Raw genomic sequence first — 16,735 nt, forward strand, 5'->3', positions numbered from 1 at the left:
CCGATGTTTCATCGCTAAAGGGGAAGGATGGGAATAGGTTTGAGTCGGGGTCTGGGAAGCTTGGTTTCTTCCCTGGCTTTGTCGCTTGCTGTGTGACCCTAGGTGGGTTATGCAACCTCTCTGAGCTGCCATCTCCTTTCTATAAATGGTAGCTTTGGAGTAGATGAGTTTCAAGATCCCCTTTGGTGCTACACTTCCCCCACGGACACAAGGGAGCCACCTTGACTTAGGGTGGGTCAGGATTTTTGTTTTTTATTTATTTAATGTAATTTTTTTTAGCAGGGAGAGAGGCAGAGGGAGAGAATCATAAGTAGGCTACACACCCAACATGAAGCCCGATGCCGGGCTCGATCACAGGACCCTGAGGTCATGACCCGAGCTGAGGTCAAGAGTCGGACGCTTAATGGACAGAACCACCGGGCGCCCCAGACAAACGACTTTTAAACCACATGGCCGTGAGCCACGTTGTTTACGGAATGCACAAATCTGCAACCCTTACCTACATCACTGTTTCTCTTCTGTGTTACCCTCCCCAAGCTGAGATGAGAAGCTGACCGAATTTAAAGTTGACCAAAAAGATAACATTTAAAACGGACCGAATAAAGTCAGAGAGGCAGAAGCAAAGTGCTGGTCTTTCTAAAGAAGTCATTTTCGTCCCAATTGTTGCAACGGGCATCTCATTGTTAATTTAAGTGACATGACAAAATAGGGTTTACATGGGAAGAAAGCTGACTTAGAAGAATGGGAGTCCATGTCATTTTGGGGATTTTTTTTTTTTTTAAAGATTTTATTTATTTATTCTACAGAGATAGAGACAGCCAGCAAGAGAGGGAGGGAACACAAGCAGAGGGAGTGCGAGAGGAAGAAGCAGGCTCATAGCGGAGGAGCCTGATGTGGGGCTCGATCCCATAACGCCGGGATCACACCCTGAGCCGAAGGCAGTCGCTTAACTGCTGCGCCACCCAGGCGCCCCTGTTTTGGGGATTTTCGGTGGAGGGTGCGAGCGAGACTTAGCGCAACACCACCACCGAGCACCTCGGATATGCACTCCGTGTGCATTCCCTTCTCAGCCCCCCCCGGCACGGGGATGCCCTTATTACCTTCCGAATAGTGCGACAAGGTCAGCAGACTGACGCACGAGGCTCCCGCACCCGAGCCAAAGATGGTCACTCGTTTGGGATCCCCGCCGAAGGCGCCCACGTTCTCCTCGATCCACCGTAGCGCCTGGATCTGATCCAGGAGGCCATAGTTGCCTTTGGCCGCCTGGTCGCCGGTACTTAAAAACCCTGCAAGAGAACACAGGATATGTTGGGCTGTCAACTATTAAAAAGCACATGCACGTTGCCGGTCCTTGAACAGGTATCTCATGGTCTACCTTGTTCATTCTTTGCTGGTCTCCCTATAGATGAGAAGCACCACTGGAGAGCATTGAAAGCATTTTTTTCTTTGCTTTTTTTTTTTTTTAAAGATTTTATTTATTTGTCAGAGAGAGAGCACAAGCAGGGGAAGCTGCAGGCAGATGGAGAAGCAGCCCGTCCGCTGAGCAGGGAGCCTGACATGGGGCTCAGCCCCAGGACCCTAGGATCATGATCTGAGCTGAAAGCAAAGGCTTACCCCACTGAGCCACCCAGGCGTCCCTGGAGAGCATTCTCATGGCAGGACCAATTTTGTTATGTAAATCATTGTTACAATGGTTATTGTTTCTGTTGACCCTATGATACAATGTCTCCTCTGAGTTTGTATAGGGTTACTGTATCAGACACAATCAGTCTAAAATATTTATAACACGTGATTATATCAGAGACTATAAATTTGACCAGATTCAGGTTATTATTCCTGTGCACATGCTGGTTGCAAAGTGAGAAAGTCTCCTAAAAGATGTGTTTTCAGGGAAAATCCTAAAAGAAGTTTTTCAGGGAAAATCCTAAAAGTTTTTCAGGGAAAAATAGTACATGTGTTGGGCTGGGGGGATTTCTGTGTAGATGTTTAAGAGAACGAGCATGTGTATAAAAGCATTATAGGTCAGTTTTTTTCCCATTGAATTTGTTATTAATATTTTCATTGAATTCCTTTTAATGCTTCAGTTTCAAAGTACATGATAGACATCATGAGATCCCAGTCTTACTTAGCATGCACCTGTATCTTTCCCCTACAGGACAAACACCAGAGTCACACACAGTAACACACAAGTCTTTCATCTCAGCCAAATGACAATGCATATTCAAATCACTCCAACTGTTCCTAAAATCGAATGAGCTGGTACGTTTTATTTTAAGAAGAAGGAAGATTCCGTAACCTGAGGAACTAATTTCACTCCCCAGGCATCAAATTCCTAATTCCCGCTTAGAAGCTGCAAAAAAAAAAAAAAAAAAAAAAAAGGCATTTATGGGAGTAAAGTGATCACATAGACATTGGACTCCTTGCCTGTTTCATGTGGCAAAAAGATCCTGACCTGGATGAAGGCTTCCTTCTGAGGTTTGAAGCCATTTTGTCGATAGACAGATAACTCTCCTGCTGAAATTCAAAACTACGGTTGTTTTGGAAAGCACCAGCCAAGGTTAATTTATTGTACAAGCATGAACCCAACTTTATATCCCCTCTTTCTTGCACAAGCCTTCTGACCCAAAAACATGCAAGTCATAAAAAGTGGGTTTTTTTTTTAACCATTTTAGTTTGTTATTTGCCCCTGCCCCAAACACCCAATTATGATATTTCCATCGTCCACTGCATTTCCAAGGGCCACGGCATTAACTTCATTTCAATTAGTGCACATTAACTTCCTGCGATCGCCTGCTCCAGTGCCGATGTGAACACGGACTGATTTGGGCCCTGAAGTAACAGGAATTAGAACCGAGGCCATCAAACCCCCTCTCTAACCAAAGCTGACAGCAATTCTAAGGAGGTCCCGAGCACCGGATTCTAAAACGTAAAACAAAGTAAGTGCGGGATGAAGGCTTATACGCAACGAGGAAGCGAGGCTTCGTTCCCCAGGCACCTGAGAAAAATGCACAGGGTGCGCTGGGAGGGTATCAGAAATGAATGGGCCCCATTTAAAATAAAGCAACGGGAAGGTTTTTGTTTTTTTTTTTTTTCTTTTTGGTTCTAAAATTGCAACGCTCGAACTCACAATCGACCGTATCTATGCAAACAGATGCAAGATGAAACCTGCAAGGTTGTGAATGTACGGCACGTCCTGCAGATCCAGGCTTCTCCCGCGTTCACAGGGATTGCGCGGAGATTAGCTCTGATCAGTGGGAATGTTCAGACGTTACCAACCCCTCCCTCGTTTAATTAGCAATTACTAATTAGCGTTTCATGCCAGCGAATGTTCCCCGGCTCTGGCATTCATCATGCAACCTTTTACACAGTTTCTCATAAAATGCATCGTGCTCGGCTTGGGAGAAAAGCCCCTTTCATGCAGCTTTCTGTATGAAACCGCTCCTAATGGCAGTTTGGGTGCCGTATAATAACCATAAGACAAGCCTCTCTTTCCCCATTAAGGAAAGAGGTGATTAATTCCTAAAGGCCCTAGTAATTTTTTGGCAGAACTGCTCTGTCTTTAACACATCCTTCCTCCACCGCCTCTCCTCCCCCCCACCCCCTCTTGTCAACTCTCCCAGAATGACCTATTTGCTTATTTTGTTTCCACAGAGCACCATGAGGATTTGCAACCTACGGTAAATCACCAGCCTTTATTACTTCGGGGCCCCTCCCGAGCAAAACGTGTCTGTTGTAACCTCTCAAATGCCAGGCTAATTAATATTCTATACGCTGGCAAATCTCAGCTTTCCTCACAGCGTCCTATTGAAAGGTTTGATCTTTGCGATTCTGAATTCCTTCCAAAAGTCCTGAGGGAAACAGCTCCTCCATGCATCTCTGAAGTTCAGCAAATGAACGTGGGGTTTTTTTGGAAGTCGGTGTTACCATAGTTTCTGCCACAGAATATTCAGTTAGTGCAACACCCAGGGACTTTTTTTTTTTCCTTCTCTTGTAATTTAAACAATTAACAAGGCAGAGTTTCCATTGCAGGTACAGCATGAACGCAAGCAATTTTATTTTCTCTGCAAGAGCGTATTCCTTTGCTGTTCTGATGGTGAAAATGCGGTGTTTGATATAATCCAGATATGAGATGGGTATGCATTGACTATCGTGGAATTCTATGAACGGGAGAGTAGATAATTAATTTGGAAACAGCCAGGCACATCTCCAAAGCTGAGGGCTGGTAGAAGCATCCTTAGAAGTCTGTCCCACCGCAGAGGACGTAACTGCCCATATATGCTGCCGATGAATTCATAGGAACAGCCCGTTGGCTGGCTAAAGCCAGAGAGTTTAAACAAATGGCTTCTTTCACAGATAAGGACTCCTGGCTACAGATCTTTGAAGCATTTCACTGATGAAACATTTGGCTTTTGAGATTTAAGGTCTCTGCCATGAAGGCTGTAAATCAGTCAGCCCCCCGCCCCACCCCAACAATGCAACAATGAGAGAGAGATACAAAACAGACCCTCGAACTCAGACATACTGTCACTAGATTGATACCAAGTTTCATTCCAAGCCCTGGAACGAACAAAAGAATATATATACATTCACACAAGAGACGTGCTCAGTTGTCGAGCGGTTATTTTAAAATATGGTCCACGAGACATGCCTACACCCCATAAATCACATTTTCCCCCTGCATGCTGAGTGAAATTCCACATCATATAAAAATGAAGCACTGTATTTGGTCTTCTTACTGGTGCTAGAAGAAAAAGTTTCAGGCTTTTATGATAGGTTATCACCATCTAAAGGTTTCTCATTCTTCTGAATTGTACCATAGGGTTTAGGAGAGTGACTCCAGGTCACACGGCTGTCCGTGCACTGCAGGTCAATGGTTAGAAGCCCAGTGGTAGGACTTTAAAGCGCCAATCCATTTTCTTCTAGGACATAATGCATTACATAAGCAGAGTAGACCTTGTTTGGGTGACCACTAACCAGAAGATAAGTACTAAGCGTATATAGAATGATGTATTTCATATTTTTAGGGTGTGCATTCACCGGCAATTGCTAGAATTAGAGTCTCAACTGTATTTCTAAAAGAATTTCTGAAATATAGTTGACAATAGATTCATTCTTATTAATGGCATATATGCACATATGTGTGTATGTAGGTCATGCATGGACATGTTTATGTAATGTATGTAGGATGTATCTGTATAAATAGATCATTCCGTGAGAGCAAACGTGTATGAATATGTGATATAAACATAGATACAGAATAGCCTACTAGCAAATCACTAACATCTCATTTCTATATGGGCGTGTATGTGTGTGTGTGTTTGTACACACACTTAATTTAATGGAGTAAAAGCAAAAAGGACTGTTTACCTAAAAATTCTCCAGTGAGAAGAGAGAGAATTTATTTGAGGTCACATAAATGAGCCCAGAAAGAAATGTGTGATAAGAATTGGAGCAGAGTTTAGTTTTAAGATGAAAATCAGCCAAATACGTGCAAATCTCTCTTCTCTGATGTTCACAGAAATCCTTCGCTGGGTGCACTTATTACAACGTGAAACTTAAGTTTTCATAGTGGAATTGGGTAGGATTTGATGAATGTGCCTACATCTATAGATGGGAGGGAAGGAAAGGTACATATTTGAATTCTGTGAGCCTGATGGGGGAAAGCTGTTGAAATTCAGTGTCTCTATTTGTAGCTTTTAGTTTACTTACAGATGACATGAGTCATAACCTACTGTATTTAATTAGCACATCAATGTCATACAGGGTCAAAATCTATTTCCAACGTCAGTAGAATAAATCTAAGACAGGACAGATGATTTCTACGGCACAGGTTTCCAAACACGGGGCCCGTTCAGTGGTTAACGGGATTCGTTGCATTAGTTCCATCAAGTATATTATATTCCCCACTAAGTAATTGAGAATGAGGCTGTGCAGGTGTTTTTTAAAGTAATTTAGTTGAAATTATAGTAACTCACAAACTAAGACCAAAATTATATTCTGGAAACAAAATACAATACAATAAACACAGTTTTCCTTATTACACAATAGAGATCAAAGCGTGAAGGTCATTGGTCAATAATTTCACAGTGATGAGATTTTGGCAATGGCCAGTCTGGGACCAAATCCTCTCTGAGCCAACTTGAGATGCGTTTCCATTCGAAACCCCATACTAGAACACTGCTGTAGATTTGTGGGACTTGCATTCAATTGGCCACCAAATCTTTTTGCTTTTATTTCTGAAACAGCTCTGACACCTCGTTCCTCTGCTGTGTGTGCACCTTGGTGCCCGAGACAAGATGTCCAATTCACTCCTCCATCCTGGCTACTTCCAACCCATTTCCATACCATGAAGATAACCCTAAAACCCTTAAACCCTGAAGTTCTTTTTCTATTTTAAAAAATCTTTATTTGAATGTGCAGAGGTAGTCAGCCACCCAAGGATCAATTCTTATTGACTGTAATTTTGAAAATAAGGGATGACAACAATCTCAGTGTTCATGAATAAAAGATAGGTTGCGTGAATTCTGTTGGCTGAACCGTATAATGGGGGGATCTTCATTTGTGGAGACCCAGAAATACAGCTATGATCTCTCAAGGGAAAACATCGAGTTGCTGAATATTGGGTCCTATGATCCCATGATTATTAACATAATAAATTAACATAAATAATATTTTATTATTAACATAATAAAATATAAACTCTGGAAGGAAATACCACATTTAATAGTGCTTAATTCTGGGAATGTGGTTATAGGTGATTTTCCCACTTAATTCTAAATAAGGGTTTACATTTTTTACAATTTGTAGCTCGCTCTTAACAACCAAACACTATGTTACTTTGTGACTTTGGTTTTAGACGCAATTGGCTACATCCAGGATGCTCTTTAAAGGGCTGTGGTGAGCCTGTAAGCTGCCTTGTCCACACCGCCCACACCTGCCTTCCTCCTGTAGACCTGGCCTCACGGGAGTGTAGACCAACCCCATTCCCTCCCTGCTCCAACCTCTGCAGCAGGATCTCAGTGTCCTTGCTTTCTTTCCTTCTACCTACGCAGCTCCCGTCTCAAAAGTTTCCTGATTGTCTCCAATCTCTCAGCTCCGTACGTTTCTTTCAGCGGAGTTCTATTACAGAACTTCCCACTCTCTAGGAAGGATACATCCTGTCGTTCAGTAACGGGTTAGCGTGTGCACTGGGGTCAGCCAGTCCCCTTTGGGTTGGAATCTACGGTGATGCCCTGGGCATGTAGTTGAAGGTTTCCAAGTCCCAGTTTCCTCACACGTGGAACTCAGAAGAGGATAGCAACTATCCCAGAGCACTGCTTGGGGAACGGAGTGGGGAAGGGGCATGCAAATGTCCCGTACCCGCTGTACACGGTGTGTGCTCACGAATGGTCAGCGACTACTCCGACATCCCTGATAGCAGACACATTGCTAGTTACTTGTTTCACTGACGCACAGCAAGTATGAAGAGATGCCCTTTCAGCGAATGAAACGGGTCCAGACGGAAAACTGATTACTGGTCTACCTAGGCTCTGCCTTGAAGATCAGGCATGTGATACAGAAAACGTCCATGCTGTCTGATTGCATGTGTCATTTATGAAGTGATTTGGCATGAAGGTGATGCATGTATTTGTTAATTCTCTGTATTAAGTGTTCAGTATATGCTTAAAGGAAAGCAGTGCAAAAAACAAAACAAAGCAACAACAACAAAAACCCACCTCATATTACAGCTTTAATCCATGCTGTGAATTATGGAGATGCCATTCTACCAACATTTATATGTACCCACAAGGACCCAAGCAACATAGTAAAAGCTGGGGACAAATACAGTATTTGAGTAGATTTCCATAGATATCTTGAAAACTTACACAATTTTTGTTTCGCATTTGCATGCTTCTATTTGTTTTTAATAAGAATATTTTAGGACCACAGGTGACAGACAGTCGCCACACTTGTGCTGAGCATGGCTTAACGTATAGACTCATGGAATCACTCTGTTGTACCCACGACACTAATGCAACATTGTCAACTATACTTTAATTTTAAAAAAGAATATTTTAAAGCTGATTAGAATTGAAAGTCGTAGTTTTTCCATCAAACTATATTTGTAAGGCACACAGAGGATACACATTTTGTACCTATATGGTATTCAGAGCCCTATAAACTGCATATAGGAGAAAAAATTTATACAATCCTATTTTTAACATAATTGTCATAATCTCTTTCAAAGTACACTAACTCAAAATATGCTGCTCTCCTTAGATATGCTTTTCTTTTTCTTTCTTTTTTTTTTTTTTTAAGATTTTATTTATTTATTTGACAGAGATAGAGACAGCCAGCGAGAAAGGGAACACAAGCAGGGGGAGTGGGAGAGGAAGAAGCAGGCTCCTAGCGGAGGAGCCCGATGTGGGGCTCGATCCCACAACGCCAGGATCACGCCCTGAGCCGAAGGCAGACGCTTAACCACTGTGCCATTCAGGCGCCCCTAGATATGCTTCTCTATCCTCAATGGCAAACAAAGATGGTGCTGGACATAATAGTGTTATTTATGAGTACTTACTGCTAAGTACTATCCAGGGGTAGACCAGAACTAATGTGTTCTGTTCTTATTTTTCCATAAAACAATCAGAACAAGTAAATGTAATAAGGACAATGCATTCTTTTCCAACTCGATCAAAATCCAACACTATATCTCCTAGCTCACATAATCTTTTTTGTGCCCAGAAATATCCCCAAGCTTTCCAACATTGGTTTTCTCTGGCAAACCTGGAGCACAGATATGGAAATTGTTCTAATTAAGAGAAAACAACAAGATCTGAGAGGCAACAGCACACCCATGAGTAACAAGTAAGCATGATAACCTACAAAAGAAGGGAAGGCTTTCCTGAGAAATTTAAAAGGCAGAAATGACGATTTCTCACTGAAAAATAACATACAAAAATATTAAACAGATCATATAACAAAACAAGTGTGAATAAATTCAACTCAAAAAGAGTAGATAATTCCCCCCCTTTTTTTTTAGATTTTAAGTTATCTTTACACCCAATATGGGGTTCAAACTCACAACCCCAAGATGAAGATTGCCTGCTCTACCGACTGAGCCAGCCAGGTGCCCCAATAACTCTGTTCTTAAAGATTAGACATAATCTTGTCCTGATTCTCCACTCAAGGAATGTTATCTCACCGACTTTGCTTAAATGAAGTAATTTTCCAGAGTCAAGAACATATCAAGTCTTCCCTACACAGACAGCATGTAAAGACCACATTGGGTTCCCTGAATTTTGGCCATTACCCTTGGATTCAACCAAATACCATTAACTTTGCAATGGCCAAAGAGCAAAAGCAGAACCAGAGCTGGGGTCAACGGCAGAAAAAGAACGGATCTTAAAACAATGAAGATGTAATGGAGATAAAATATTTAATAGGCATATGGTGTTAATTTATTTAATTCACTCAATGAACTATGGTGCAATTCACCAGATCTTCATGGGTGCCTACAATATTCCAGGCACTCATTGTCCTTGTGGTGAAGATACAGCAATGAACCAGTTCAACTGTATCTTCAAATGCCTAAAACTCATATTCTAGCATAGGAGATGGACGACAAATACAAATTAAATTATGTACTTCAGTAGCTCCCCATTGTGGCTGTAACAAATTACCACAAATCTAGTGCCTTAATACCACACTAGTACTTACTGTACAGTTTCAGAAGTTGAAATTAGATAGATAGATAGATAGATAGATAGATAGATAGATAGATAGATATAGATGGATGATAGAAGGATGGATGGATGGATGTTTGAGTAGATGGGTGGGTGGATGGATAGAGGGAGGGAAGGAAGGAAAGAAGGAAGGAACGCCAGAAAGAAAGAAAGAAAGAAAGAAAGAAAGAAAGAAAGAAAGAAAGAAAGAAAAAGAAAGAAAGATGACAGAAGGAGGGAGGGAGGTATGTTTGAGTGGATGGATGGGTGGCTGGTTGGGTGGGTGGATGGATGGATGGATAAGTGGATGGATGGAGGGAGGGAGAGAGAGATGATAGAGAGAAGGATAGATGGAGGGATAGACAGATAATGGATAGAAGGATGGATGGATGAATGGAGGGATGGATGGATGGATGGATAGATAGATGATGGATAGAAAGATGGATGGTTGGATGGATGGGTGGCTGGGTTGCTGGGTGGATGGATGGATAAATGGATGGAGGGAGGGAGGGAGAGAGAGAGATAGACGATAGATGGATAGATGATAGATGATGGATAGAAGGATAGCGAGAGGGAGGGAGGGATGAAGGGAGAGAGGCAAGCAGGGAAGGAGTGAGGGACAAACACACAGCTAGAAAGAAAGATACAATTATTTCAAAGGCTAAAGCATAGCATAGATTCATTTCACTACCATCACAACAGTTTCAAGGTTGCAAACCTGACAGACAAGGGCAGAAAGTGCTAAAAATAGGGACTCCGAGGGAGATGTGCTCAATCCCTCTCCCAGGTGTTTCTGCCACCATACGCTGCCTCTCAATATGAGTCGGCTACGTTGAAGATGAACCACAGAGAGAGAGATGCCATTGAGCATCTGCAGGTACTGGTGTCCTTTGTCTCCCGAGCACGCTTGTTACGGGCGGCTCTGCATCCCGCACTGTGCTCCCTGGGTGAGCTAGGACCTTCCTCTCCCATCCTCCTCGGTGCTTTGAGTGAGCGAGGGCTGGGTTATCCCAGAACCGGGGTGAGGGATTCATCTGAACCACGCTGAGTTCTCAGGAAGAACGGACACAGGTAAGTTCCACCCCAGACCACACAAGTGGAATCTCTCGCGATACATTCCAGGGGTTAGGCCCTAAAAACCAAAAGGGATTCCTACTTGCCTTTGGCCGAGCTAGTCATCCAGGGTTGGCTTTTTAAGAATAAACTGAGCACAACCAAGGTAGTGTTTTTCCAGGCTCAAGAGTGCAGTCATTACACATAATGGGCAGAGTCTGCTGAGCAAGGTCATCTCAGACGTTGGGATGCTTTTCGTCATGTCATCAGTGAATGCACCAGGCACCGAAGAAAAAAGAGAACCAGCAACCCTCAGCCACAACGTCCTCTATTATCACCAGCCCCATGGCCCCAACGGAGCAGAAGCAAAGGGAAATGCTTTTTCTTGCAAGAGATAAAAATCCCAACATCAAATGTTACTTTCTCTCCCTTTTCTTTGCTTTAGCTGCTAGAAATTGTGACCAAATTTATGCTTACCTCGGGCACCTGAAAGTCTATGTTCATTTTGTGTCTCTGTGAGGGAATTTGGTTTATTTTTGAGAAAACAAATGCATGGGGTATTATATTCTCATGCTGCTTCACACGGTCCTTAAATTGAGCACAACTAAAATGAAAAATCATATAAAGATATATGGGTGTGTGTGTATAGTATACAATTTTCTGTTTTCATCATTTCTAAGTGCACAATTCAATAGGATTAATTATATTCACAGTGACGTACAACCGTCACCATTGCCTATTTCCAAAATGTTTCCATCACTCCAAACAGAAAGTCTAGGAAGCTACAAGTTCCCATGGGGGAAACACTTTGAATTGTAATGTCCATAAAATGTGCTACCTACACATTGGGCTAAATCCACTTAATAAGGTATGACACCTGTATTGAATGATTAATGCAAACCCCCCTTGCAGTCCCACTTGCAATGGACCAAACATTCCTATGTTGAAATCCTAATCTCCAAGGTTTAGGTTTATTATAAAGACGTTGCCACCTTTGCAAGATGATTCGGTCATGAGGGTGGAGGGTAATCCATGAATGGGCTTGAGGCCCTATAAGCAGAAGCCAAAGATCCAGCCATGCAAGGATGCAATGGGGGAGTCAGCGGTCTGAAACCTGCAAGACAGTCCTCCCCAGAACATGACCATGTAGAACCCTCCTCTTCCAGCCTCCAGAAGCGTGAGAAATAAATGAGTATTGTTTTCAAGACACCCAGTCTGTGGTAGTCTGGTTATAACAGAACAAGCAGACAGACGCCAGTACTGTGCGTGCTGGCTATGAGATCGGAACAGACATGTCTCCGACTAAGAGTAAAGGTCCTTGAAAAAGTCCACAAGAGTACTCAACTTGTTAGATCCCTTAACATCTCTTTAACATTGTTGTTTTGTAATCTATATTCACATATGTAAGGCACCTCCAGAATGTGTCTACCTTGAGTGGAGTTAAAAGCAAGTGATGGAAAATGGAATATTTCGGTCTCATTATCCGAGGTTGATTTAAAAGCCGACTCATATTCCTCATCCTAGGGAGAACTTGGGTCAGCCAAGATGTCACTCTGTCCAATTTGCTCACTGTGGAATCATGACGAACCGTCAACAGGATGATTCTAATTATGGTGTTATGTTTAGTTTGCAAGAAAGATCCCATTATGTTGAACCCATTTTTTTTTCATAGTAAAATTCTACTTTTTTTTTTTTTTAAAGATTTTATTTATTTATTTGACAGAGAGACAGCCAGTGAGAGACGGAACACAAGCAGGGGGAGTGGGAGAGGAAGAAGCAGGCTCCCAGCAGAAGAGCCTGACATGGGGCTCGATCCCAGAACGCTGGGATCACGCCCTGAGCCGAAAGCAGACGCCCAACGACTGAGCCACCCGGGCGCCCCGTAAAATTCTACTTTTAAACACTTTTAGGACAAACAAAAATCAAATGAAGAAAAACATTATTTAATTGACCACGGCATTTAAATAGAACCTTCAAATAACAGCTAATGTCTTCATGCAAAATACCTTTTATCATTTACCAGATGCTTTTCACACCTTATTTTATTTGTCCCACTAAAATGGAGCTTCCTCTCAGTTACCAATATTTCTGGCTTCTCTTATGTCTGTGGTTAAACACATATTAGTTTCAAAGAATTTTAACACCAAATAGTTGATTACCCTCCCTGTCCATACTAAACATCTGGACATCTTTTAAGAAATACTCATGCCTAAGTCCCTGTGCTCAAGATTTTTAATTAGTTGCTTTGGGTAAGGTGTAGGCACACACATTTCAAAAAAAAACTGTACAATTTTAGTGAACAGCAAATAATGTGATCTGCTGATCTGGAGAGAAAGCAAATAAAAATAGAGACAAGATCTTTTCTGCTATAAAATTCTTCTTTGCATGTTATGTCATTGATATCTTAGAAAAATCAGGTAAATATTCATGGGAAGCAATGCTTCTTCATGTTAGCAGGCATCAAAATCACCAGCAGGCCCTCCCATCCTTTTTTTTTTTTTTTAATTTATCTTAACAGTGATTGATAATTAGATTCAGGTCGCAACTAATCCCACCATTTACGAGAAATATCTACCAAGCTTTTCAACTGCTGTTTTACCAACCATTGGTGACGATCTGCCACATCTATGATTTCATTTGGGGTTCTAGAAAACTAATATATCTGTTGTTAGTCCTTCTGCATTTATTATCTGGAACTCCAACAACATTCACCCGCTTTTGAAGTTCCTTTGAAATTCAGTACATAGAGGAAAAGTGGGGGGGGGGAGCATGATTCTTTTATTTATCGATATTCAGAGAAATGTGATGGTATCCAGCGATAGGACCAATGAGTTGTACTTTTTAAATATACTTGATTTTTTAGAGGAGTTCTAGGTTCACAGCAAATTAGAGAGGAAGGTGCAGAGATTTCACATGTACCCTCTGCCCCCACATCTGCACATGCTCCTGAATTATCAACATCCCCCACAAGAGGTGACAGTCAATGAACCTACAGGATCCCATCATAGCCACCCAGTGTCCAGAGTCTACATGAGTGATCACTCTTGCTGGTCCATATTCTATGGGTTATGATGAATGGATAACAGAGATCTACCGTTATAGTCCGATACAGAAGAGCTTCACTGCCCTAAAAATCCCTCTGTGCTCTACCAGCTCATCCCTCCCCCATCTCCTGGCAACCACTGATCTGTGTACTGTCTCCATGGTTTTGCCTTTTCCAGAATGTCATAAAGTTGGAATCATACAGCACGAAGCCTTTTCAGGTCAGGTTATTTCATTTAATAATACACGTGTAAGGTTCTTCCATGTCTTTTCAAGCCTTGACAGCTCATTTGTTCTTAGTGCTGACTAATATCCCATGTCTGGATGGACCACAGTTATTTATCCGTTCACCTACTGAAGAGATTGTGGTTACTTCCAAGTCTTGGCAATGTTGGATACATCTGCTATAACATCCATGGGATGGTTTTTGTATGGATGTATTTTCAGCTTCTCTGAGAAAAGACCTAAGAACATGATGGCTGGATCTTATGGTAAGAGCATCTTTAGTTTTGTAAGAACCGCAGAACCGTGTTCCAAAGTGGCTGCACCATTTTGCGTTCCCACCGGCCGTGAATGAGAGTTCCCATTGCTTCACAGGTGCTGTCAGTGTCCTGGATTCGGGCTGTTCTGATAGGTGTGGAGTGGTACCTCATCGATGTCTCAATGTGCATTTCCCTGATACCATAGGATGAGGACCATCTTTTCATATAATTATTTGCCATCTGTATATCTTCTCCCGTGAGGTGCCTCTTAAGGTCTTTGGCCCATTATTTGTTTCCTCACCACTGACTTTTAAGAATTCTTTGTAACCAATCAATTATTATATTGAGTATTGTCGTGAATGCATGGATTACTATAGATTTATCATGTTTCAATTCAGTATACCTGTTATTCTTGGGGATGCTGGAATTGTCCCATTGTGACCAGTGAGGGACCTTATATATACAGGTCCTCCCCTGCAGTTAAAAATCCGAGTATAACTCTTGATGTCCCAGAAGGTTAACTGCTAATATTCTACTGTTGACTATAAGCCTTACTGATGACATAAATAGTTGATTATCACATATTTTGTATGTTAAGTGTATTATATATGGTATTCTTACAACAAAGTAAGCTAGAGAAAAGAAAATGCCATTAAGAAAAATCACAAGGAAGAGACGATACATTTCTGGTGCTGTATGATATTTGCCCCCAAAATCTACCTACAAGAGCAGTTCCCACTATGTTGTTCAAGGGTCAACTGTACTGATACACATATATTTATTTTTCTTCTTTATGCTCTTCAACATTCTAAATTTATAGCACTGAAGGTAATTTGTTTCAGCCATGAGGCAATTAGAAAAATAGAAAAATATTAGACTTAAAGAAGGATATCATCTGAAATGGAAGTCAGACACTCCTCAGCGAAGGTGTTTTATGATTTTAGTATAGATTCGGGAAGCTGCAAACAGGCTCTAAAAGGATTGCTGTGGAGTTTCTGCAGCCAACTTTTGATCAATTGTACTTTCTGTAGCGAATCTGGGAATTACTGAAAGCAAACTGTATGTGGAGATGTAGTGTGTATCAACAAACTTCAAGAAAAAAATCGTTCAATATTAAGTTTGGAACTCAGCCTAAAACAAATATTTCTGCTTTATCTGTTTCTCTAACAGATGGAGAGTATCGGTGAATCACTATTATTCTCATCCATCTCTTCATCAAAAGTACCAAGGGGAGCATAAAGGAGGTAAGAAAGAATTTCCACTAATTTTTGCAGTAGGAAAGCAAATCTTTCAATAAGGAACTGCTCCCCACGTGAGTCTCTGAGCCAACATCAACGTGTCCCATCATCCATGTGATGACAATTCCAGCCTGTATCTTTAGGGAATCCCAAGGGCTCCCGTTTGTCCCCAAGCATCACGAATGTCCCCGAGCATCATGGAGTTGTGCCATTTAGATGTCTTCCTGTCCTAGAAAGCTCAGTGTATCCAATATGGAGTGAAGCATCTTTATTTCTCTCGACGTGGCCTTCTTCCGGCTTCCTGTATCCGTGTCACGAGCATGTCTCCAGCTCTGGAGGCTGGCACATTTGAATGTGTGTTTTTGGCATCACTGCTCTTTGAGAAATCTCAGCATTTGGTTAGCATTCGGGCTGTGCTGATTTTTCTCTTATTTATTGTAGCCACTCCCACTCATTCTCGCACCCATCCCCAAGTCCAGAGGGAAGACCCATCTCCACCGTAAAGAAACAGCTTCCCAGTTATTCACCCCACCCCTATTCTAAACTCTACCAAATGCCCACACTTTGTTGACCGTTCTCATGCTCAGTCTTGCTTAAAACTTGTATTCCTCCGAATTCCGTAGGCGTTGTGTGATACAAACATGATTATGTTCCTAGTCTTATCTTTCAAAGCCACACACACAATCTTGTTTTTTTTTCATCTAATATTTGTTACCCTTCCCTTTCTCTGCAATTGGGTTTGTCCTGGAAACGGTAGGTTCTGAAACTCATATGATGTCCGTTTTATGCTCTCGTTAAAGGGATGCTGAATCAATCAATAAATGCCCTTTTTACAGGTGACATGTGGCCCCATCTGCCTTCCAAAAATCACTTTTCCAGTGGCAGGGTGATTTGTGCGGGGAAGAGCACAGGGGTTAATTGATAGGAAGACAGACATGGTGACATTTATAGGGGTGTGCAAATATTCCAGACTGACTGCTTCTTAGATTCATTTGTTGTTCAATAGACAACGAATAGGAGACCTTTTGAAAAGTTATTCATTGGTTGTGCAACTGTGTATTTTGCAAGAATGTATGGCAGTGGCTTCCAGCTGAAAATGCGGTCTCTGAGCTTTGCGTAAGCCATGAGCACCTTGCCTTCTGTCAGTAACAACAGGGCATTGATGCAACTTGCTAACTTGAAATGCGAATCCCCTTTCAAAAATGTCACTGTAGCCTGT

General features: G+C 41.8%; 1 protein-coding gene across 4 annotated transcripts in view; it reads right to left on the reverse strand.

The window, feature by feature from the left end:
* Positions 1 to 16,735, reverse strand: part of LOC113240804 (neuroligin-4, X-linked) — a 327,232-nt gene that overhangs the window by 15,454 nt on the left and 295,043 nt on the right. For all 4 annotated transcript variants that reach the window (XM_057309949.1, XM_057309938.1, XM_057309948.1 and 1 more), the window contains one exon: positions 1,101 to 1,286. In XM_057309949.1, the coding sequence (XP_057165932.1) occupies positions 1,101 to 1,286 (186 nt within the window). The remainder of the gene's footprint in view (positions 1 to 1,100; positions 1,287 to 16,735) is intronic.

This window comes from Ursus arctos, chromosome X (assembly GCF_023065955.2).
Source record: "Ursus arctos isolate Adak ecotype North America chromosome X, UrsArc2.0, whole genome shotgun sequence".
Lineage (NCBI taxonomy): Eukaryota > Metazoa > Chordata > Mammalia > Carnivora > Ursidae > Ursus > Ursus arctos.